The sequence below is a fragment of the Rattus norvegicus genome, chromosome 4, assembly GCF_021556685.1.
Source record: "Rattus norvegicus strain SHRSP/BbbUtx chromosome 4, alternate assembly SHRSP_T2T, whole genome shotgun sequence".
In the NCBI taxonomy this organism is placed as follows: Eukaryota; Metazoa; Chordata; class Mammalia; order Rodentia; family Muridae; genus Rattus; species Rattus norvegicus.
The window spans coordinates 151360317-151386945 of record NC_141537.1 but is presented as its reverse complement, the minus strand read 5'-3'; the positions used below and the strand labels follow the sequence as shown (position 1 = coordinate 151386945).

Below are 26629 nucleotides of genomic sequence, written 5' to 3'. Positions count from 1 at the left end.
ATGTTGGCTGTAGGACTGTTGTAAAACTGTTTTTTGATTTACATATCTTGAACCAACCCTGCATATCTAGGATGACGCTAACTTGATCATGGTGGATAATCTTTTTGATATATTCTTCAATTCTCTTTGTATCTATATAAAAGATACTGGTCTGTAACCTCTTTTTATCTGTTAAGTATTTGACCTTTGTATCAGGGTACTAATGACTTCATAAAAAGAATTTGGAAGTATTCCTTCAATTTCTATTTTGCAGAATAATTTGAGAAGTATTGGTGTTAATTCTTCTATGAAAAGGTCTTATAGAAAACTACTGAATCTACCTGTCCCTGCATAGTTTTTGCCGGGAGATTTTAAACTAAAGTGCTATCTCACATTACAGTTGTTTAAATTATTTGCTTCATCTTGACTAAATTCTGGCAGGTTGTATATACCAAGAAATCCATCCATTTCTTTTAGGTTATCCAGTTTGGTGGAATAAAGATTTTTAAACCATGGCCTTATAGTTCTCTGAATTTCCTAACTGAATATTGCAACATCTCCGTTTTCATCTATGATTTTATGAATTTAGATCTCTTCTGTTAATTTGGCAAAAAAAATCGGTATTCTTTGGCTTTTTGTTTGTTTTTAAGACAGGGTCTCTCTGTTTAAGTTTTGTCTGCCTCTGCCTCTTGAGTGCTAGGATCAAAGGTGTGTGCCACCACCACTGTCACTGTATTGGGGTAAATCTGTAATTTTATATCTAAGGGTGTTTCTTTTATTGAATTAGATGCTCCTGTGTTTGGTACATAAATGTTTATAATTATAATATCCTCTTAGTGGATATGTATTAAGAGAGTACACAGTGTCCTCTGTCTTTCTGACCAGTATTAGGCAGTGTTTGAGGTGTTTGTGTGGTCTCACCCTTGTTATTACCCCAATTGCTCAGGTTGTGGGCCAGCTGAATGATGGTTTGGGGTCCTGTTTAGTATTTTTGTCAACTTGGGGCAGGCTAGAGTTACCGGTAAAGAGGGAACCTCAACTGAGGAAATGCCTCCTTCAAAATGGCCTGTGGGCATGCCTTTGAGGCATTTTCTTGATTAACAATTTATGTGGGAGGGCCTAGTTCACAGTAGGCTGTGGTTCGTCTTTGGTACTAGAAGAAAGCACATTGAAAAAGCCATAAGGAACAAGCCAGTAAGCAGTGTTCTCCATGGCCTCTGCTTCGGTTCCTGCCTTTGAGTTTGTGCCTTGAGTTCCTATTCTAACTTCCCTCAGGGATGGAGTGACCTGAGAGTAAGATAAGCCCTTTCCTCCTCAAGTGCTTTTAGTTATGATGTTTGATCACAGCAATAGAAACCCTAACTAAGACACTGTGTTTTCAGTCTTAGGGCCCCTCTGGGATTCCAGATGAGATTCCACATGGTCCAATAGGAGCAGTGGGTAGGGAGAGGACTGGGTTGGATTCCCTAACTGTACTTCTGGCTTTGGATCCAGAAAGTAGGTTGGAGGCTAGGAATTGAGATTCTAACAGTTCCTTCCTTAAATTTCCAGTCCAGATTCCACAATTGGATTTCAAACTGTCTCAGATCTCTGCAGTGGGTGGGGTGGCTGGCAATGTGGGGGTTGGGGAAGACAAGCTGGCTCTGAAGGCCCTACTTGAAATGAAGTTTTGGCTCAAACCCCAGCTCAGACTCCAAGCAGCCTCAGATCTGCAGGGTGTATCAGAGTGGCTGATGATGTGAATGGCATGGGGAGGGGAGCAGGGAGTGGAGGAGAGCGAGGGAAAGGATGACGCGCACAGACACTGACTCTGAACATGTTTAGTAGGACGTGGGTCTGTTTCACCAGGGCCCAGTGATGGGCAGGCTGGCTCGCAGGAGAGGCAGATGAACTGACTCTCACTACCTTTCTAGTTCAGTTCCCAAGGACTTCCAGATTGGCAGCAGTGGGCTAAGAAGCTGAGGAAGAAGGATTTGTGTGAGTTCAAGGCCAGCCTGGTCTACAAAAGAGTACTAAAACAGCCAGGCCTACAAAGTGACCCTTCTCTAATTAAAAAAAATAATTAAACTAGTTTTAAAAATAAGAGGTTAAGTCATTTGTCTCAAGACCAGAAAGACAGTAGTATTGGGGCTCAGATCCAAAGAGCCAACTCGTCTAATTCCAAAGCTAAGTTTTCCCTGTTACAGCATCATGCATGGAAGTGTGTGACAAAATTAATATATGTGATAACTTTTGTCTCTATGTCAACAAGCCTGAAACTAAAGGAACATGAAGATTTCTGTCAGTTTACCTTGTGAAGTCAGAAGGAATGATTCTGCATGCTCTAGTCTTGATTACGATAAATATTTTAACTCTGAATATTTCTCTCTTCACTATGGGTTTTTTTTAACTTTACCCCTTAAGAAATATTCTAAGCTGTTTCTAATACAATTTATGGTCACAAAAAAGCACACTCTCCTGTGGAATGTATATACTAGGAGAAATATTTTACCGGATACATTTTAGAGAATACAACTATTTTTAAATTCACCTCATTTTTCAAATTATCTTTTTTTGGAGAGAAAAGGATTGGACCAGTCTTCCTCCCTATGCTGCCTTGACTGGTCTGGTCTGTAGTTCCTTATGTAGACCATTTTGGCCTTGAGCCTTTAGCCATCCTCTGCCTCTCCCCAATGCTAGGATTACAGATGGGAAGCAGAAGAGAGATTTCTCCATGTTCAAGGTCAGCCTGGTCTGGATAGGGAATTCTAGGCCAACACCCAGGCTACACAGTAATTAATGCTGGGATTATCGTGTCTATTATTCACTCAACAATCATAGATTCCTAAGATCAGCTAGAAGCCAATTGTTTATGCTCAATGGGAAATATAAAACTAGACTAAGATAATATATAATTTACAATAATTTATAAGCCCCCAAAATCTATATATTTAATATTCATTTTTAAAGATTTAGATTTTCTTTTCATTCATGTATTCTGGAGAGGTATATATGGAGGCTAGAGAAGGGCACTGAATCTCCTGGATCAGAGTCACAGGTGCTTGTGAGCCACCTGATGTGAATGCTGGCAATTACATGGTCTTTTGGAAGAATAGTAAGTACTCCTAACCATGACCATATCTCTCCAACTCCTATATTTAAATACCCTAGTAGTCTTTTGAATTTTAATATATAAGCATTCTCTATACCCTTAATAATATGATTAAATAACAACAGATAGACAAATGTGACATTTATTTCAACATGAATATTTTTCATCCAAAACCAAGTTCTAATTTGAGTTTAGCTTTGTAAAGGTAAGATGTGACTCTTTATTTCAGGTTGACCTGGAACTCTCTGGCCAGCCTGTTCTCAGCATCCAAGTGCTGGGATTTCCCACCTGAGCCATTACACTTAACTTCCTCTACTGGGTTTTTTAAAAGGCAAGTTATCATTTAAACCTTACAGTGTCTGCTCAGATTTCTCTCTTTTAAAACAAGGAAGCATGATTCACTAAAATGATTTAAAATAAAAAATTAACATTTTGTATGTGAATGAATCCAATAATTCAGCAAAATATAGCGATGGGTCAAAGTTGGCCTACAATCTTTTGTATGGCCTATTAACTAAGTGTTTTTCACACTTTAAAATAGCTGGAAAAAGATCAAACTAATTGTATCTTTTAGCACATAAATTTGTACAGAATCCAGGCTTCCTGCAGTAGAGACAGAACAGCTAGTCTGTACATTACAATCATCCATCTGCCCAGTGGTCAGACTAACAGCTGTGATGGTCAGCACTTAGCATGGCACATCAAAGCCTAGCAAGCTCCAATTACAGTGACACAGTCATGGTCATCATGTATGGATGCTGCACATTGCAACTTGGTACTATTTGTTTAAACAAGGTCTCACTGTGTAGCCCTGGTGGTGGCCTACAACTTCCTACCTAGACCAGGTTGACCTCGAACATGGAGAAATCCTTCCTCCTGTTCCCCACTGTAGGTGAGTATCAACATGCCCAGCGTTATTTTGTAACTTAAAAAACTCAGTGTTCACTGAATATGGACTTAGAAGCATACACGTTACATCAGATAGAACTGAACTCATTAGACAATATTTTGAAAACTGAGTCTCTCTTTTTGTTGTAGGTCTTACAACAAGAGACATCCCTCTGGCATGTTAGACTGTTGTATTAGAACCCATGAACTATGTACTAACTCTTCTCAGTAGTGTGCAGACTGAAGAAATACTGGAATGGTGTGACTTGGACATATGAGATGAGGCCGTTACTCTTCTCTGCTGGTGCTGTAAGAGTGAATATCCAGGAACAGATCATTGGGCGCCCCTAACTGTGCTTACTTGAGGCTCAGGTGCTAGCTATGGGGCTTTTTGTTTGTTTGTTTTTTGTTTTTTGTTTTTTTTCGGAGCTGGGGACCGAACCCAGGGCCTCGCGCTCGCTAGGCAAGCGCTCTACCACTGAGCTAAATCCCCAACCCGCCGAGCTATGGGGCTTTTATGACATCTTTTTTTCTAATTTACAGTATTTTAGTATTTGTGTGTGTGTGTGTGTGTGTGTGTGTGTGTGTGTGTGTGTGTGTGTGTGTATAGTGTGGAGAGAATGCCATGGTACACATGTTGAGGTTAGAGGACAACTGTAAAATCTCTCTAGTCTTCTATCATTATGTGGGCCAACTCAGGTTGTCAGGCCTGCACCCTCATGTGGCAAATACCTTTACCTGTGAAGCCATCCTGACAGCTCTAATGTCTTCTGTTTTTTAAGATTTATTTATTTTTATATATAAGTACACTGTAGCTGTCTTCAGACACACCAGAAGAGGGTATCAGATCCCGTTACAGATGGTTGTGAGCCACCATGTAGTTGCTGGGAATTGAACTCTGGACCTCTGGAAGAACAGTCAGTGCTCTTAACCACTGAGCCATCTCTCCAGTCCCAAGCCCTCTATTTTTAATGTAGAGATATTCTCTGAGGTCCCAGCAGAGATGAATCACAGTGAATAAGATATAATTTCTCTTAAGTAAGATAGAGAATGGCTCACAGTAGAACATCTACACAAAGTGCTCCAAATATTAGGGTCAGTTCCTAACCCTATCTGCAAGAGGAACAGGCTAATGGAAGCAAAACAGACACAGAAATAGTGAAAAGAGAAGGAAAACTACAATATAAAAAATGTTACCACCAACTGGAATGACAGGACAAATAATACAAAGTAAAGGCAGGACCGTAGAGAGGGCTGGTATGAATGGCAAATGCTGCCAAGTCCAAAAACCTGAGTTCAATATCCAAAACCACATAATAGAATTCGCTCAAGTTGTCTTCTGCCCACCATGTATGCATATGTGCACAAACAAATAAAAACGAAATAAATTGTTTAAAAATTTTAAATGGTAAAACTGCCTAAGAGTGAAAGAAAAAGGTCACAAAAAGAAAAGTTAAAAAGAGAACTGGGGATATTACTAGCTATTGTTAGAGCACCTACCTAGCGTATGAGAGCCCTGGACTCTAACCCAGACAACAGAAAAAAGAGTAAAAGGAAACAAGAGAAAGGTAGAAACAAAGTCAGTACCATAAATAAAAACAAAGTATTAAAAGACAAAAAATGTGAAGCAAAATACATGCACCAAATAATTAGAAAAATAAGCCTTTTTTCTGGTTTGCTCTTTATTTTTGTTTTTGTTGTTTTTGTTTTAGTTTTTCAAAACATGGTTTCTTTATGTAGTCCTTGCTGTGAAAAATAGTCTTAATAAGAAAGGAAAGTATTGTTGCTACTGAAATGCTTCCAGTCAGCTCTTAGTCTTGTTTAGTTCTGAGAGAGCCAAGGCTAAGCACTGCAGGGGCCTTCTGAAGCTTGTGCAGAGGTGACAGTGACTATCTGCACTGAGGAGCTGGGTACGGTGGGTCAGCAATGAGATTCATCTGCTTGGTTCTTCAAGTTCCTAAGCTAGCAACAGTATTAGTGGGGAAAGCGAGTTCTGCGATCATTTCCTGTTACCTACCAAGCAAGCACCATTGGCACAGAACTGTAGTACGACAGTCTCTTCTATGGGCAAACTAGATTTTAAAGCTATTCACTGAGAGCACATTCCTCTTGGCCTGACTTTTCCAATGCAGAAGGGGACAGTAAAATAAAGGGGCTTTTGTTTCCCAAAACTGCAAGCTGCAACACACCGTTCTCCCTTCTCAAGAACACCACCTTCCTCATAACAGCATTGTCAATGTGCATGGGAAATGCAGAAAGGTTCTCCACCAACAGCTTGTTCTGCAGATTTCCAAACAGTGGGGCTGAGACTACCCTTCTGTGCGTGCTGATTCCACTCCAGCTGCACTCCCTAGGTCTCTGCCTAGGCGCCTACTGGTGCCCCTTCCATCTGCTGTGCTGCCACAGTAGCACTGCACGGAGGCTCTCTCACCCTTTGCTCCAGTCTTCAGAGTCATGGCTGCTTCATGTCTATCTGTCCACTCCAACTCCTCATGTTCTCAGCCACACCTTCTTTTTGTTTCTTGTTTTTTTTTTTTAATTTCCTGTGTTGGAATCTTTTTTTAAGATTTATTCATTTATTTTAAGTATATGAGTACACTGCAGCTGTTTTCAGACACATCAGAGGAGGGCATCGGATCCCACTACAGATGGTTGTTAGCCACCATATGGTTGCTGGGAATTGAACTCAGGACCTCTGGAAGAGCAATCAATGCTCTTAACCACTGAGCCATCTCTCCAGCCCTCAGTCATACCTTCTTAAGAAGCTACACCCTAGTTGTTTTAATTCCAATTTATGAAGAAGCAGGTGAGTGCTGGGGGCCTCTAGCTGTGATTTTGACCCTCATAATAATATACATCGATAAATGCATGGACCCACCATGTATTACTACAACAGCAGAATCAGTAGTCGGCTTTACTTATCCCGTGGGTTTATTGGGCATCACTTGGACAGCTTTTATCCCTGTGTCAATCAGTTCTCCATTATTGTGACAAATGACTGGAGAGAGTTAAAGAGGAGAGATTTAATTGCTCCTGATTTTAATCCATGGCCACTTGGCTCTGTGGTCCCTGGACCATAGTAAGACAAAAAGCATTATAGTGGGAAGCACGTGACAGGGCAGAGTTACTCACCTCAAGGCAGCCAGGAAGCAGAGAGAGAAAGAAGAAAGCTTTCAGAGGGAAAGGCTCTTTCCACCACCCTGAGAACCTAAGCTCAGTCCCCAGGACTCACAAGACTCCAGAGAGAACCAACTCCTACAAGTCATCTAGTCTCTCTCTCTCTCTCTCTCTCTCTCTCTCTCTCTCTCTCTCTCTCTCAAATAATTAATATTTTTAAGAGAGAGATGGCACAGCCAGTGTTAGATCTTTCCAAGGCATACCATTCACACCTCATTTTCTTAAGTAGGACCCACCTCCCAATATGCTATCATGTTATAATCATCAAGGGAAAATTTATTAAGTCTGAGAGTTTGAGAGTCAATCATTTCCCAAAAACCAATCAACTGACAACCAAACCCCTAAACAGAAGCTTTGGAAACTTCTTAAATTCAAACCATAATAATCATGGTCTTTCTCATTATTTTTGGTGTCCTGTTAACTTCATAACAATATTTGGTCTAATGGTAAACACAAACTGACATTACAGGCCAGCAAGATGGCTCAGTGGATAAAGATACTTTCTGTGCAGAACTAACAACCTGAGTTCCACCCCTGTGACCTATGTGACAAAGTTAGAACCATCTACAAGATTCCCTCTGACCTCCACATATATATCCATGTGCATGTGTGTGTGGGGGGGAAATGCATGCATGTACACACACACACACACACACACACACACACACACACACACACACTATAAATAACAAAACCAGAAATTAGCCAGGGGAGCCAGGCCTGGTGGCACACACCTGTAGTCTAAACACTTGGGAGGTAGAGGAGGACCAGGAATTAGGGTCAGATTCTGGGATATGCTGAGGTCAAAGCCATCCTCAGCCTCAAAGGTGACAAGAAATTAGCTGGAGGAAGACGAAAGTGAGATGTGGAAATGACATTACAAGCAAATGGGAGGAGGTGTATAAAACCACAACATATGAGAAGCCATGGGAATCTGAGGATGACATATTGTCAATGGGCTCACATGTGGAAAAACTATTAAGAATTCTGCTGATGATCCAGGGCAGTAAGTAGTCTTTATTAATCTTCATTGCTAACCCCTCTCTACATCTAGTCCAAGGCAGATGTCACACTTCTAGTGCTAACCAGATCCCAACCTATTATGAAAACAGCCCCATCACTTGGGAGGCAGAGACAGTCTGATCTCTGAGTTTAAGGCCAGCCTAGTCTAAAGAGTGAGTTTCAGGACAGCCAAGATCCCACAGAGAAACAAAACAAAAAATAGAAAAAGAAAGGAAAAGCAAGCAAGCAACCACTGGTTCTTAGTCCTCCAAGAGTCCAGCCTGTCTTTTCCACACACACTGAACAGAATCTTAGGGGAAACTTAAATCTCTCTCCTGGTGTCTATAATCAGTACATTCTATCCTTGAGTGTGGGTATGACTGGATCCTACTGGTCTAGCCAACTTAATGTGGCAAAAATAGTGACTCTGAAAATGTAATTTAGACCTCAAATGAGTTTCTTCTGAGATAATCGAAAAGGAGCTGAGAGAAGCCTCTCGCCACCAGCAGCCAGGAAAACCCAGAGCCCTCAATAATTACAGTGAAAGGAGATGAATTACATCACACTGAGTGTGAATGTGAAAGCAGACTAGACCCATATCAAAAGTATAGAACACAAACTGCTATCTGTCACCTTCAGCATAAGGTGTGGGCCATTAGCAAAGCACTAGCTATTCTGGTCTCTGACATCTGACCCAAGACGGTTCTCTAGATCACAAGCTGGGTTTTCTTTTGAAAAATTTTAGCAATAGATTTTTATCTTTTTGTGAGCCTAACTTTAGTTGCCTGTAGTAACTTTCCTTCCTTTGTCTGCTTGGCAAAATGTTCCTCTTCATTTAAAGTCACCCAGGCCATCCCAAATTCTGTTTCATAGGAAATGAAGGCCAACTCATCTACCCCAGAGGTCATGCCCTTCTGCAACAATCAGAACAGTCCAGCACCAGGACCACAGCTAGTGCATAAATGCTTCCAGTTAGCTAGTCACTGGCTACAAATGCTCGGTATGTGTCTAATGACTTAAAAGTGAGGAGAGCTGGACAGATGGTTTGACCAGTCAAGGCACTTGCTGCCAAAGCCTTCTTACAAAGTTCAATCCTCAGGAGCCATGTGACAGAAATCAAGAGCTGACTTCCAAGATGTCCTCTGACTTCCTCATGCAACATGGTACCATCATGCCAATACATGCACACACAAATAATGTAATTAAAAATAAAACTGAGAAGAGCGCTCACAGTGAGTTGCGATGTACAGAAACTTAAGAGATTCTCTTGTCCCAACTCCTTCATTTCCCACTGCTACCTAAGCAATCAGTAGTGTTTTCCTTCCAGTTTTAGAAGTAATATACAATTTATCTCCACTTAATAGTAACAAAATAAAAAGGAAGTAAAGAGATTTACCCATTTTTAAGTAGCAGAGTAGAAAATGATACTGACCTGAGGATTAATCCTTTCTGCTATGTCATGGTTATATAATAATATACTATTATCTCAAAACTATAATCTAATAGATATTGTCACAAATAAATGGAAGTGGACTATTTTTATAAAAAAAACCTACTGTGTAAAGAAAATTCAAATTTGTAAATACTTTTTACATATCAGTAATATGAAGGATAAACTCATAATTACATATCAGGGAGGGGTGAGGGTACGGGAAACGTGCTCAGTCTTCCTAATGCACTGCGGCTACTTCCACAACCCAAGGCTGACGTCTGCCGCATCGGCTCCTTTTCTGAGTGAAACATGCAAATGAAGCCTATTTACCTTAAAGATTCTGATAATGGTGTTAAAGTGCCATCTCCCCTATCTACTACACGAAAGAAATTTAGTTGATCTCCTTCCCGGTATACCAAAAATGTAACTTGTTTGTTGCAAGAGGTCTTTTCCCAGACCTCATCTCGACTGGAATCCATGTACTCAGCAAGCTCCCTGAGTGGGTCTTCCACAGGAACTACAAATACAAAGATTGATAACAGACTTTCAATTCATATCACATTTTTGCATCTTGCTACAGCAACAGGTTATACATGCTGAATGTATACAACTACATTGTGATTGTGAAAATACAACACGCTCCAAACAGACTCTGACATTTTTATATTTTACATAGCATCCCTTATTAATTTTTAAATAGTTTAATGAGTTCTGCATTTTCATTATTTTTCCCTTCTCCCCGCTTTCCTCCAGTTCTTACTATATCTCTCCTAAACCTTCTCAAATTCATGGCTTGCTTTGAATTAATATGAAAGAAAAATGAATCATTGTGTTGAATGCCTAAGACAGGCTTAACTAAAAACATGAGGTCATTTATATTCCTGTGCCAGAACAGTGGATAGATTTATTGTTATTTTAGCTAAACCCTTTCAGCCTCAACCATCTGTTCTTTTAAATACCGGTTCCAACAATCAGTCACTTAAAGGTATTATAAATCCCACTTACTTAAGATTATAAAATAATAATGAGAGAGAGGGGAGAGGGAGTGTGGACACACACACACACACACACACACACACACACACACACACACACACACAATTAAGAGACACATTCAAACCATTGGAGGCAAGAGAGAGCTAAAGACAGGATTCACTGCCAAGGCCCTGGGATCAGTCTGTATCAGCAAAGGAAAACAAAGAAATAAAGCAACAACAACAAGTGAAACCTTTTCACTTTAAGAATAGGCTCTTTCTATAGCTGTTCCTTGAGGTAGTTAAAGAGCACAGAAGCAAGCCTAGGAAAGGTCACTGGTTTGCTAAAACTGCACTGCGTCAAAGGTTCAGTGTGTTTCCTGAAAGCCCCTGTCATGACTCAGTGTTAGTCAGGGTGTAGGAGACTCACATAGACCTACTGGAGCCACCCGACACTCTGCACAACTGGTAGGCCCCAGATAGCCAGTTGTGCAATTTTCAACCTTGCCTAACATCCATTACTCATTAACAAAGCTGTAGCACAGCAGTGCCCTAAGTGGCAGCCGCAGAGCAGCAGAGGACTCCCCTGGGGTGCACAGGCTCAAGGTTCACCTGCCAGCACCAGAAAGAAAAGTAAAATAAAAAGAAACACTAACGGAAAAATAATAAACTCTGAAAGCAATAAGGTCAAAGTATCCAAGAGGCCATGGTCTAAATTTAATATCACTACTTCTGATACATAACATTTTGATTTGTTCTTTCATAGTCAGAAGAATGTGTATATTATCCAGAGAGCTTCCTGCCTTCTCTGAGGCACCTGTGTGACCCCAGCTTATTTGTAACTTTCAATCCTAAATACTACAGTATCCAGAACTATTTTCAAAATTCAATCCCAATTTCCATATTACATCACTAAGAAGTAATTATTACCACACCAATAAAAGCCATTCCTAGGGGTTGGGGATTTAGCTCAGTGATAGAGCTCTTGCCTAGGAAGCGCAAGGCCCTGGGTTCGGTCCCCAGCTCCGAAAAAAAAAAAGAACCAAAAGCCATTCCTAAACTAGCACAAGGTGCCTTACACCAGGAGGTGGGTGCTGAGGTTGTCTGTGTGTGCATAACTCTTCATAACTGAACACTCATTGGGAGTTTGTCATCTAAAAGCAATATAGTTTAGTATATAATTTTAGAAAGGCAAGTTTTTTTCTTGTGTTGTTTTAGTTGTTATTTTGAATAAATCTGATTAACATTTAAATAATTCAATCTTAACCAAAATTATGAAGTATGGAGATATAATTTGACAAGTGGGAATAAGCCAGCAATGGAATCTATACTTAACTTCCAGTTTTCTAGTTTGTGGAGGATCAAAAAAATCTGAAAACCTTCTAAAAAAGAGTGTTAGAAAGTAGGACTGCTGCGAGCATGGCTCTCTCTGTGTGGTAGGTGGGGGGGGGGGGACGAAGCTGACTTGGGGTCAGTGAGCATGCCCCCAGCTCTTCCTGGATTAAAACCTTGTGGTTGCTTCATAGGAATGGCCCCATAAGCTCTTAGGTTTGAGTGCTTAGTCATTAACCCTTAAAGAATAGTACTACTAGGTCACGTAAGAATGATCGGTAGACTGCTTAAACACACGCCTACCTTTTCTAGTACTTATTGGTCCGCCACGCATAGCCAATACCAGCTTCAAGGTACAACCTTCGGAAATGCTGTGAATAAATGGCACAAAAATAAACTACAATCATCAAATAACATTCAGTGTCAAATGAACCACTAATTACTTGCTGGTTTATTAGTGCTGTGATATATTCCCGAAAATATGAAAAAAGCTACAGCAATATGAGTAAATGGAGTAATATATTTACCCACATGGATTACAGAAAATTTCTCATAAGCTTTGTAAAAAGGGGTTCCCTCTGGGACATGGTGGTACTTCATGCTCCAGAGACAGAGGGCAGGCAGATCTCTGAGTTTGAGGCCAGCCTGGTCTTCAGAGCAAGTTCCAGGGTAGCCAGGGCTACACAGAGAAACCCTGTCTCAAAAATTACAAAAAGGAGGACCAAGAAAAAAAGAGTTTAAGTCAAAACCCAAAGAACTAAGAAACAGAAAATGCATTCAGCAAAATAAAAATAACACAAAAACTCTAGCAGCTCTCCCAAGTCCTAGTCTTCCAGTTCAATGCCACTGCTCAGCCTCCGATTCCTTTGTCTTGAGTAATAAATTACATGGCAGGAAAGAGAAAGGTCAAAAGTCAGAAAGCACATTTGGAACCACTGGTACACACAGTGTCACTTCGTAAACAGAAAATAGGTCCTAATGAATAAAGTCTCAGTGGTCAGCCACTCTCCTGTGCCCCTGACTTGTGAAATGGAAAGAAAAGAAACTGGGCCAGGTGAGAGTGAGTCAATATTCAAAGAGAAAAGCCAAGAGGATGAGAAGTTAACACAGTCATGGGAGAAGGCAGGGACCAACAGTTTGGCATGAACCTGAAAGGTGAACTACAGATACCCGAGCACGCAGATCAGGAACAAGGATGGTACTGAGCCAATACATCTGGAAGTCAGAATTCATAACGAAACCTGGGGTCGGGGAGCTGTTCTGCAGAGGCATGAAGAAACCAGCCATGTGGAGTCGTGATACTGAGTCCCTAGAAGAAAACAGTCATGTGCAGTCCTAATACTGAGTACCTAGAAGGCTGCTAATGTGCGGTTACACTCACTTGTAATCATTCAAGCAATAATCATCTTCAAGCTCCATGTTATTCCAAATTAAGTGCTGCTGACAGATGGGAATACCTTAAGGAAAGGTGATAATAAAAAGGGTTTAAAATTTCAACACCACCTCTAAAGAGATACATCACTGTTTCATTAAAGAGCTAAGAACACTTATGAATTAATCATACTCTGGTTCAAGGACTCTGGCCCAAGAGCTGTCGTCCTCAATGTTTGGCTGGCACCACTATTATTTATCCTGTGGCCAAGAAAGACAACTTCAAAATGTCTTTTGTACTCTTCATCACCTTTACCTTTAATCTTTCCTTTGCCCAGATTTCTTTAAATACTCATGGTTTGGCATGGCATAGTCACATCCAGTGCAGTGCTGGTCTATTCCCCAAGAACACTAGGAGAATCTCTGATTACTATTTAGTTTGCCATGATGTGGTATATCTGAGTGCTAGTGTATATAATATATAAGACAGAAACTAAAAGAGGTCTGCTCAGGATGCTGTTTTTTGAAAACCAGTATAGTCAGGTTGAGGATTTAGCTCAGTGGTAGAGCGCTTGCCTAGCATGCGCAAGGCCCTGGGTTTGGTCCCCAGCTCCGGAAAAAAAAAGAAAAAAAGAAAACCAGTATAGTCTAGGTGGCTTAAATAGCAGAAATGTGTATCTGATGGCTCTCAAGACTGAGAGCCCATGGATTCAAGGTTCCAAGTAACTTCACTCTAAGGCCATTTGCTTGGCATGTAAGCAGTTAGCAGTCCACTGTACACTCACATGGTCTTTTCTCTCTATGAGAACACTGAGAAAGAACTCTCATGACTCTCCTTACAAAGATACTATCCTGAGAACTACACCCATATGACCTCATACTCTAATGTGTCTACTAAAGGTCTCAATCCATAAATGCCATCAGTCAGGGATTATGGCCTCAACCAAAGAATTATGGGGAAATGTGGGCATGAGATCACACATAATCTCAGTTATCAGAAGACTAAGGGAGGAAGAGGGTAACTTTGAGGCTACCCTGGGCTAGATAAGATCTTCTAGGCCACTCTATAGTGAACAAGTATCAAAAAGAGATCAGTTGTAGGGATATGAATACTCAGTCATATTGGTGTGTATTTACATATTACAGCTTAAATATGATTCCTTTTTTTTTTTTGAGGGATCTTAGCAAAACTGAGGCTGAGACAAGTTTATTGCACACTTTTTATACTTTTATCAGAAATAAAATATAATTGTGGTTCCCAGTATCAAAACAATTATAATTTCTAGTATACAATGACATTTGCAAACTATACAGAGTACACAAGATTAATGTCTGAGACTAATTGTACTGTTAAGCCTCTGTATGTTTCACTGACTTCTAGGGAACACAGATACAGAAGTGGACTGAAAGCTTCATTGTCTGGAAGAGGGCCCTGATTCCTTAGGAACTGAAAGGCTCACAGTGCCCCAGGAGCCAGAGGCTCTAGCCTGAAAAACCCATGATACATACCTCTCAAGGCAGCTAGACCAGGCCAACTCTGATTCCTGGAAATGGCTTCCAGTTTGGTCTTTTTATGTGATTAATGAGTGTGGAAATAAGTAGGTCTCTGTATTTATGTCTGTTTCATGTGCCTTTTCCTGGGTTCTTGATTTCTTCTGTTTAAATATGATTATTTTTTAATTTATTTTTATTGAATATTTTATGTATTTACATTTCAAATGTTATCCTCTTTCTTCCCTCTCCCACGCTCCCTCCCCACCCCTGCTTGTATTAAGATGATCCCACTCCCACCCACCCTCCCTCTCCCACCTCAACATCCTGACATTCCCCTACACTAGGGAAACAAGCCTTCACAGGACCAAGGGCCTCTACTCCCATTGATGTCCGACAATGCCATCCTCTGCTCATATGCGGCTGGAGCCATGGGTCCCTCCATGTTTACTCTTTAGATGGTGGTTTAGTCCCTGGGTGCTTTGGGTGTCTGGTTGGTTGATATTATTCTTCCTATGGGTTGTGAACCCTATATGACTCTTATGGGGTTTTCTTAAATAATTTTAGGCAGATTTATGTTAAAAATACTTTTACATTTCCTTTGAGAATTAGTAAGTAAAATCATTATAATCTATTGCTAATTAAGGACAGAAATCACAAATCATCTCAAAAGACAGAGAAAAGGCCTTTGACGAAGGTCAGCAACTCTTCCTAATACAAGACCTGAAGAAACTAGGGAGAAGGAACAAACTGCAGCGTAATAACGGCTACGCGCAACACATGCACAGCCAACATTGGGCTAAGTGGTCCAAAACTTAGAAGTATTGCTTCTAAAATCAGGAACGAGACAGGGTGCCCATTCTTGCTATTCCTATTCAACATATTGATCAAAGATTTAGCTACAGTAGTAAGACAAGAAAGAAATAAAAGGGATACAAATAAGAAAGGAAAAAGCCAAAATATTTTCCCTATTTGTAAATGACATGATCCTGTACTTGAAAGACCCGAATGACTCTGCCCGGATAAATAACTCCCAGCAAAGTAGCAGAATACAAAGTCAAGGTATAGAGACCGGCAAATTTTCTATAATTAAAAAATAAATTGCTAAGAAAGAAATCAGGAAGAGAAAATCTATTTATAATATCTCCCTTAAAGTAAAAATAAGATGCCTAAAAAATACCTAACCAAGAATTTGAAAGATCTCTGCAATGAAAAACCAAGTTAATGAAGGAAATTGAAGATACAAAAAGACAAAAAAAAAACTCCCTCCCCCACGCTCATGGGATGACAGAATCAATATTGTAAAACTGGCTATGTTATCAAAAGCAACCTACAGATTTAATACAATCCCCATTATACTTCTGATATTTTGATATAAAAACATTCCTAAAATTCATATGGACTCACCAAAGACCACAAAGAGCCACAGCACTCTTGAGCAAATGTTGAGCTTTCAAAATACCTGATTTCAAATTACAGAACAAAGCTGTAATAGTATTACTATTAAAGAATAGGATGACCATGACATAAAATGCAGATATTTAGGAGCCCGCAAGATGGTTCATTAAGTAAGTTCATGGCCAAGACTGTTGACCTGAGTTCAATCCCCAAAACCCACATGGTGGAAAGAGAGACCAACTGAAAGAGGAGGAAGTGACTGTTAAGTGACGGAGGAGGTGGATGGATGGATGTGTAATGGAGCCCACATGGCATGAAAGCTGAAGGGAACTATTTGAGAAGAGGAAGCAAAGGTGCTAGGAAAGGCGATGGCATAGGTCGTTAGGGGAGAGTGAACAGGAGCAGACTAAAATTATTTGTATGTAAGAAAATGTCATATGGAACCCATCACCTTGTATGCTAATTTAAGAGAGCAAAAAATAAAAATAAAAATATTATAGAGCCTTATTGTCATTTTAATAGGAAGTCTGGATATTTGCACAGTATTTTGAAACTATGAAAACAATTTAACCAATAAATGCTATTTTTTAAAAAGGAAATCATATGTTAAATAGGGAAATTAGTACTGATCCTTACATTAGTATAAAACTTCTTTATCACATTCTTATTTATTGTGCATCTGCACACACAACAGTCCACATGTGGAGGTTATAGGATCACATTCTGGAGTTGGTTCTCTCCTTCTATCATAGAGATCACAGGGGTCAAACTCAGGTCAGGCTTGGCAGGTGTCCCTAACTGATGATCATGTCACTGGCTATCAGCTTGATAGAAAACTAGCACTCTGCATAACATTTATAAGGAGGATCCAGGGAGTTCCATCACACTTGGTCAGAGGAATGATTAGAAGGAAAGGATTTGACTGCTGAAATAGCAAACCCAACATTCTCACCAAAACCTCTCCTTATTTCATAGGACCGAGAAGCAGCAGCCTAAGTTTCATTCCTTACTTCTGAATATGCTGATACACTGCTATATGATATAAGCATGGCGTTATCTTAGAAGGTGACAGAAATAGATACTCTATTTGTCTCCATAGTTTCCATCATAAAGAATGATTAAAAATAAAAGAAAAAGAGCATCACTAAGAAAGCAATAAAAATAGATCCTAAGTAGGATGAAGAATCTGATTTCCAGGGTTATCACATAATAATATTCAAACATCCAGTTTAATTAAATAATGGTGAATCATGCAAAGAAATAAATAAAATAGCACATTTATAAAAGAAATTCATAACTATTCCCAAAGAAGCACAAACATTAGATTTACTAGACAAATGTCATAAATTATCTATTAAACATACTCAACAATGACTCAGTGCCAGCCAGATACCCCAAAGACCAGGAAGCCATCTGGTACCCAACCCAGACACCAACTTATTCAGGGCCATATGACATGCTAGGCTCAAGCACTGAAGAACAGACATTCTGCTTCCAGAGGAGAATGGGGACAGAACCTGGGGGTTACTCCAATAGCCGCACATCCCAGGACGTTATACTGGCAGCACCAAGCAACAACAGGTAAGCCAAGGCTACCTCAAGAACGCAACTGAACCTTTTTTTTTCTTTTAGCTATTCCAGTAGTCATGAGGGGAAAGAAAAGGTGAAAGCTTAAAGAGTGTTTTTTGTATTTTCAAATACTCTAATATCTTTAACTCTCACTGCAGTGTGGTCTTATGGTTATCTTTTGCTTCATGTTTATTTTTCTAAGTGAAATTTCCATTTTGATATGTATAGAATTGTATTTTATGTTATTTTGATTGTTTGATGATATATTAGTATAGAGATTTCTAGATATTAAATATATGTCTTACTAACAAAATAAATTTCAATCTCAAAAAGACCAAAGTAAGTGCATGTGAGTGCAGGTGTCAGGTGCCAGCTGAGGCTAAGAGAGGGTTTCAAATCCCCTGGAGCTAGAGTTACAGTCATGAGCTGCCTAACATGGGTGCTGGTAACAACTCAGGTCTTCTGCAAGAGTGGTGTGTGCTCTAACCCTGAACCATGTCTCCAGCCTACTTACCCACCACCTTTTGTAAAAGATTCATTTGAGATAAAAGAGCATACTACATCCTTGTGTGGACTGCTAGAGTCTCTGCAAAATAAAAGGGAGATAATTGGAGGGAGATGGTCAGAGGGAGGTAGTCAGAGGGAGATGGTCAGAGAAAGGTGTTGGAGGGAGATAGTCAGAGGAAGGTGGTCAGAAAGCAGCCTTCCTGACAGCAGCAATGTACTAGCTTTATAGGAAAGAAAGACTAGGAGGAAATTCTGGGAAACAACAGGAAAGAAACTCCAAACTGTGACTTGAAGGACTGGGTCCTTACTGGGGCTTGCTGTCTTCCTAGAAAGGAGGGGTGTAACAGCCAGGGCTAGACCCTCTGCTCCAGATGACAGCCTCTAAACATTTGCATTTTATTTTCAGTAACAAACAGCAGGAAGTGAAGGAAGAAGGAGAGGGGGGAAGGGAAGGAGCAAGAGAAAGAAGTAGAGAAAGGGAGGAGACAGACTTTAAGGGCTGTACCTACACAGGGTGAGATGGTTCTAGGGAGACCCTTTCTCCTGGATGCTTGACTGCAGCAGTGGCAGAAGCCATTTTAAAACACTCAACTGAGTCAGCAGCTAGTTAGTTCTAGAGAGAAAGGCCCTATCCTGCTCAACTCACCCTGGGACCCAAGGACATGTGCCTTATTACTACAGTCTGATGGCTGAGGGTAGGGACAACTGTGAGTCACAACAGCACAGCTTCCCAAAAGGTGGAAATCTGCTCTGAGCTTAGACCTGGCAGACCACTTAGAGCAGGGGCTCTCATAGTATGGGCTGCAACCCCTTTGAGGTAGAATAACCCTTTCATGGGGGTTGTCTAAGGTCATTGGAAAGCACAGATATTTACATTTTGATGCATAACAGTAGCAAAATTAGTTATAAAGTAGCAATGAGAGTATTTTTATGGGTGGCCGCAGGACAGACTGCCACCTCTGTACACCTCGGCTCACATCGCTGGTCGAAGGAGAATCTGCACAGTTCCTCTGGACACAGGGATATAGGAACGGACAGCTGCCGGTACCCACAGTTCTGGTCTGTGCCCAGGACTGAACTGAACCAGCCAAACAGCTTCCTGCACCCAAATCCCGTGGGGGAGAGAGCTGGACCCTCAGAAGTGTGGATACTCCTGAGAAGTCAGAGGAGAATACGCTCTGCCCACAGTCCAGACCCAAGACGGAATCTCATAGTGTCGACTGTGCCCCCTGGGTGGAAGGACCTACATGAGCAATCAGGGGCAGGACCCTTTGATTCCTGCCCACGCCTAGAGCTGGAAGACAGTCTCCAGGAGCGCCGACACAGCTGAGAGCAGAGCACCTGTTCTCAGGAAAGGCTGAAAGAAAACAGGAAAACAGTTCTATAGGAGTGCTGACACAGACACCTACAGCAGGGTCAAGTCACTCTCAGAAACAGCAAGACAAGCAAACACCAGAGACAACTCAATGGCTAGAGGTAAGCACAGGAACCTAAGCAACAGAAACCAAGACTACTTGGCATCATCAGAGCCCAGTTATTCCACCAAAGAAAATACTGATATCCAAACACACCAGAAAAGCAAGATTTAGATTTACAATCACATCTTTTGATAATGATGGAGGACTTTAAGAAAGACAAAGAACTCCCTTAAAGAAATGGAGGAAAACACAAGTAAACAAGTAGAAGCCCTTAGAAAGGAAACACAAAAATCCCTGAAAGAATTACAGGGAAACACAACCAAACAGGTGAACGAATTGAAAGTGAATATAGAAACAATAAAGAAAGCACAAAGGGAGACAACCCTGGATATAGAAAACCTAAGGAAGAGACAAGGAGCCGTAGATACAAGCATCACCAACAGAATACAGGAGATAGAAGAGACAGTCTCAGGGTAAGAAGATACCATAGAAAACATTGACACAATTATCAAAGATAATGTAAAACACAAAAAGCTCCTAGCCCAAAACATACATGAAATCGAGGACACAGTGAGAAGATCAAACCTAAGGATAATAGGTATAGAAGAAAGTGAAGACTCCCAACTCAAAGGGCCAGAAAATATATTCAACAAAATTATAGAAGAAAACTTCTCTAAACTAAAGAAACAGATGCCCATAAACAAGAAGCCTACAGAACTCCAAATAGATTGGACCAGAAGAGAAATTCCTCCTGTCACATAACAGTCAAAACACCAAATGCACAAAACAAAGAAAGAATATTAAAAGCAGCAAAGGGAAAAGGTCAAGTGACATATAAAGGCAGATCTATCAGAATTACACCAGACTTCTCACCAGAGACTATGAAAGCCAGAAGATCCTTGACAGATGTCATACAGACCCTAAGAGAACACAAATGCCAGCCCAAGTTACTGTATCCAGCAAAACTCTCAATGAACATTGATGGTGAAACCAAGATATTCCATGACAAAACCAAATTTACGCAATGTCTTTCTACAAATCCAGCCTTACAAAGGTTAATAGATGGAAAACTCCAACACAAGGAGAGAAACTACACCGTACAGAAAGCAAGAATATAATTTCCTTGCAATGCAACCAAAAGAGAGACAAACAAACATAATCCCACCTCTAACAATGAAAATAACAGGAAGCGACAAACACTATTCCTTAATATCTCTCAATATCAACGGACTCAATTCCCCAATAAAAAGACAAAGACTAACAAACAGAATGGATATGTATGTAGCCCAGCATTTTGCTGCATTCAGGAAACACACCTCAGAGACAAAGACAGACACTACCTCAGAGTAAATGGCTGGCTGGAAAACAATTTTCCAAGCAAATGGCCCGAAGAAACAAGCTGGAGTTGCCATTCTAATATCAAATAAAACTGACTTTCAACCAAGAGTCATTAAAAAAGATAAGGACACTTCATATTCATCAAAGGAAAATCCACCAAGATGAACTCTCAATCCTGAATAGCTATGCTCCAAATGCAAGGGCACCTACATACATAAAAGAAACCGAACTAAAGCTCAAAGCACACACTGCACCTCACACAATAATAGTAGGAGATTTCAACACCGCACGCTCATCACTGGACAGATCATGGAAACAGAAATTAAACAGAGAAATAGAGAAACTAGCACAAGTTATGAACCAAATGTATTTAACAGATATTTATAGAACATTCCATCCTAAAACAAAAGGATATATCTTCTTCTCAGCACCTCATGGAACCTCCTCCAAAACTGACCATATAATCGGTCACAAAACAGGCCTCAACAGATATAGGAGGACAAAAATAATCCCATGCATCCTATCAGACCACCACGCACTAAGACTGGTCTTCCATAACAACAATAATGACAGAAAGCCCACGTATACATGGAAGTTGAACAATGCTATACTCAATTACAACTAAGAAGAAATAAAGGAAAAATTAAAGACTTCTTGGAATTTAATGAAAATGAAGATACAACATTCCCAAACTTATGGGACACAATGAAAGTGGTACTAAGAGGAAAACTCATAGCTCTGAGTACCTGCAAAAAGAAATCAGGAGACAGCATATGTCAGCAGCTTGACACACACCCAAAAGCTCTAGAACAAAAGGAAATAGATAAACCAAAGAGGAGTAGAAGGCAGGAAATAATCAAACTCAGAGCTGAAGTCAACCAAGTAGAAATGAAAAGGACTATACAAAGAATCAACAGAACCAAGAGTTGGTTCTTTGAGAAAATCAAAAAGATAGATAAAACCTTAGCCAGACTAACCAGAGGGCACAGAGAGTGTATCCAGATTAACTAAATCAGAAATGAAAAGGGAGATATAACAACAGAATCTGAAGAAATTTAAAAAAATCATCAGATCCTACTACAAAAGCCTATATTCAATAAAACTGGAAAATCTGGAGGAAATGGACAGATACCAGGTACCAAAGTTAAATCAGGAACAAATAAACCATCTAAACAACCCCATAACTCCTAAAGAAATAGAAGCAGTTATTAAAAGTCTCCCAACCAAAAAGAACCCAGGTCCAGATGGGTTTAGTGCAGAATTCTATCAGACCTTCATAGAAGACCTCATACCAAAACTATCCAAACTATTCCACAAAATAGAAACAGAGTACCACCAAATTCCTTCTATGAAGCCATAATTACTCTTGTATCGAAACCACACAAAGAACCAACAAAGAAAGAGAACTTCAGACCAATTTCCCTTATGAATATTGACGCAAAAATACTCAATAATATTCTTGCAAACCAAATCCAAGAACACATCAAAACAATCATCCACCATGATCAAGTAGGCTTCATCCCAGGGATGCAGGGATGGTTTAATATACAAAAATCCATCAATGTTATCTACTATATAAACAAACTCAAAGATAAGAACTACATGATCATTTCATTAGATGCTGAGAAAGCACTTGACAAAATTCAACACCCCTTCATGATAAAAGTCCTGGAAAGATCAGGAATCTGTTTAAGGCCCATACCTAAACATAGTAAAAGCAATATACAGCAAACCAGTAGCTAACATTAAACTAAATGGAGAGAAACTTGAAGCAATCCCACTAAAATCAGGGACTAGACAAGGCTGCCTACTCTCTTTCTACTTATTCAATATAGTACTCGAAGTCCTAGGCAGAGCAATCAGACAGCGAAAGGAGGTCAAAGGGATACAGATTGGAAGGGGAGAAATCAAAATATCACTATTTGCAGATGATATGATAGTATACTTAAGTGACCCCAAAAGTTCCACCAGAGAACTACTTAAAGCGATAAACAACTTCAGCAAAGTGTCGGGGTAGAGCCTTCCTCTACACAAAGGATAAACAGGCTGAGAAAGAAATTAAGGAAATGAAACACTTCACAATAGTCCCAAATAATATAAAATATCTTGGGGTAACTTTAACCAAGCAAGTGAAAGATCTGGATGACAAGAATTTCAAGTCTTTTAAGAAAAGAAATTGAGGAAGATCTTAGAAGATGGAAAGATCTTCCATGCTCATGGATTGGCAGGATTAATATAGTAAAAATGTCCATTTTGCCAAAAGCAATCTACAGATTCAATGCAATCCCCATCAAAATTCCTACTCAATTCTTTTTTTTTAATTTAATTTTATTTTTTTAACTTGAGTATTTCTTATTTACATTTCGAGTGTTATTCCCTTTCCCGGTTTACGGGCCAACATCCCCCTAATTCCTCCCCCTCCCCTTCCTTATGGGTGTTCCCCTCCCCATCCTCCCCCCATTGCCGCCCTCCCCCCAACAATCAGGTTCAGTCTTAGCAGGACCCAGGGCTTCCCCTTACACTGATGATCGTACTGGATATTCAATGCTACCTATGAGGTCAGAGTCCAGGGTCAGTCCATGTATAGTCTTTAGGTAGTGGCTTAGTCCCTGGAAGCTCTGGTTGCTTGGCATTGTTGTTCTTATGGTGTCTCGAGCCCCTTCAAGCTCTTCCAGTTCTTTCTCTGATTCCTTCAACGGGGGTCCTGTTCTCAGTTCAGTGGTTTGCTGCTGGCATTTGCCTATGAATTTGCTGTATTCTGGCTGTGTCTCTCAGGACAGATCTACATCTGGTTCCTGTCTGCCTGCACTTCTTTGCTTCATCCATCTTGTCTAATTGGGTGGCTGTATATGTATGGGCCACATGTGGGGCAGGCTCTGAATGGGTGTTCCTTCTGTGTCTGTTTTAATCTTTGCCTCTCTATTCCCTGCCAAGGGTATTCTTGTTCCCCTTTTAAAGAAGGAGTGAAGCATTCACATTTTGATCATCCGTCTTGATGATCATGTGCTCTAGGCATGTAGGGTAATTCAAGCATTAGGGCTAATAGCCACTTATCAACGAGTGCATACCACGTGTGTTTCTCTGTGATTGGGTTACCTCACTCAGGATGATATTTTCCAGTTCCAACCATTTGCCTACGAATTTCATAAAGGCATTGTTTTTGATAGCTGAGTAATATTCCATTGTGTAGATGTACCACATTTTCTGTGTCCATTCCTCTGTTGAAGGGCATCTGAGTTCTTTCCATCTTCTGGCTATTATAAATAAGGCTGCTATGAACATTGTGGAGCACGTGTCTTTTTTATATGTTGGAGCATCTTTTGGGTATATGCCCAAGAGAGGTATAGCTGGATCCTCAGGCAGTTCAATGTCCAATTTTCTGAGGAACCTCCAGACTGATTTCCAGAATGGTTTTACCAGTCTGCAATCCCACCAACAATGGAGGAGTGTTCCTCTTTCTCCACATCCTCGCCAGCATCTGCTGTCACCTGAGTTTTTTGATCTTAGCCATTCTCACTGGTGTGAGGTGAAATCTCAGGGTTGTTTTGATTTGCATTTCCCTTATGACTAAAGATGTTGAACATTTCTTTAGGTGTTTCTCAGCCATTCGGCATTCCTCAGCTGTGAATTCTTTGTTTAGCTCTGAACCCCATTTTTTAATAGGGTTATTTGTCTCCCTGCGGACTAACTTCTTGAGTTCTTTGTATATTTTGGATATAAGGCCTCTATCTGTTGTAGGATTGGTAAAGATCTTTTCCCTATCTGTTAGTTGCCGTTTTGTCCTAACCACAGTGTCCTTTGCCTTACAGAAGCTTTGCAGTTTTATGAGATCCCATTTGTCGATTCTTGATCTTAGAGCATAAGCCATTGGTGTTTTGTTCAGGAAATTTTTTCCAATGTCCATGTGTTCAAGATGCTGCCCTAGTTTTTCTTCTATTAGTTTGTCCTACTCAATTCTTTATAGAGCTAGAAAGAGCAACTTGCAAATTCATTTGGAATAACAGAAAACCTAGGATAGCGAAAACTATAGTCAACAATAAGAGAACTTCTGGGGAAATCACCATCCCTGACTTCAGGCAGTATTACAGAGCAATAGTCATAAAAACTGTATGGTATTGGCACAGAGACTGGCAGGTAGATCAGTGGAACAGAATTAAAGACCCAGAAATGAACTCACTTATACCTATAGTCACTTGATATTTGACAAAGAGTTAAAACCACCCAATGGGAGAAAGATAGCATTTTCAACAAATGGTGCTGATTCAATTGGAGGTAAGCATGTAGAAGAATGCAAATTGATCCATTCTTATCACCCTGTACAAAGCTTAAGTCCAAGTGAATCAAGGACCTCCACATCAAACCAGATACACTCAAACTAAAAGAAGAAAAAGTGGGGAAGAGTCTCGAACACATGGGCACTGAGGAAAATTTCCTGAACAAAATACCATAGGCTCATGCTCTAAGATCAAGAATCAACAAATGGGACCTCATAAAATTGCAAAGCTTCTGTAAGGCAAAGGACACTGTCATTAGGACAAAACTGCAACCAACAGATTGGGAAAAGATCTTTACCAATCCTACAACAGATAGAAGGCTAATATTCAAAATATACAAAGAACTCAAGAAGTTAAGACTCCAGAGAGCCAAATAACCCTATTTAAAAAATGGGGTACAGAGCTAAACAAAACATTCCCAGCTGAGGATTATAGAATGGCCAAAAAGCACCTAAAGAAATGTTCAACATCCTTAGTCATTAGGGAAATGTAAATCAAAACAACCCTGAGATTCCACCTCACACCAATCAGAATGGCTAAGATCAAAAACTCAGTCTACAATAGATGCTGGCGAGGATGTGGAGAAAGAGGAACACACCTCCATTGTTGGTGGGATTGTAAACTGGTACAACCACTCTGGAAATCAGTCTGGAGGTTCCTCAGAAAATTGGACATTGCACTACCTGAGGACCCAGCTATACCTCTCTTGGGCATATACCCAAAAGATGTTCGAACTTACAACAAAGACACATGCTCCACTATGTTCATAGCAGCCTTATTTATAATAGCCAGAAGCTGGAAAGAACCCAGATGCCCTTCAACAGAGGAATGGATCCAAAAAAATGTGGTACATTTATGCAATGGAGTACTACTTAGCTATCAAAAACAATGACTTCATGGAATTCATAGGCCAATGGAATGAACTAGAAAATATCATCCTGAGTGAAGTTACTCAATCACAGAAAAACACACTTGGTATGTACTCATTGATAAATAGATATTAGCCAAAAAGCTCAAATTACCCAAGATGCAATGTACAGACCACAGAAAGCTCAAGAAGAAGGATGACCAAAATGCAGCAGATGCTCCCACTCATTCTTAAAAGGGGAAAAATATCCATAGGAGGGGATATGGAAGCAAATTTAGAGCAGCAACTCAAGGAATGGCCATTCAGGGCCTGTCCCACATGTGCCCCATATCTATACAGCCATCAAAACCAGATAAGATTGATGAAGCTAAAAAATGCATGCTGAAAGGGACCGGATATAGATCTCTCCTGAGAGACACATCCAGAGCATGTCCAATACAGAGGTCAATGCTAGCAGCAAACCACTGAACTGAGAAAGGACCCCCTTGGGGGGGAATTAGAGGAAGGATTGAAAGGGCTG

General features: G+C 40.2%; 1 protein-coding gene across 40 annotated transcripts in view; it reads right to left on the bottom strand.

Annotated features, from left to right (window-relative positions):
• Positions 1–26629, bottom strand: part of Zfand4 (zinc finger AN1-type containing 4) — a 72612-nt gene that overhangs the window by 27296 nt on the left and 18687 nt on the right. For 22 of the 40 annotated variants that reach the window (XR_015685330.1, XR_015685337.1, XR_015685328.1 and 19 more), the window contains 3 exons: positions 13257–13332; positions 12179–12246; positions 9900–10086 (listed from right to left, as the gene is read on the bottom strand). The exons of 11 other annotated variants lie outside the window; for them this stretch is intronic. Coding sequence is in view for 17 of the 29 variants with exons in the window: in NM_173332.3 (NP_775454.3) it covers positions 9900–10086; positions 12179–12246; positions 13257–13332 (331 nt within the window). In the remaining 12 variants the exon portion in view is untranslated. The remainder of the gene's footprint in view (positions 1–9899; positions 10087–12178; positions 12247–13256; positions 13333–26629) is intronic. 7 more of the 40 variants (XR_015685331.1, XM_087656239.1, XM_087656241.1 and 4 more) reach the window with 1 other exon arrangement.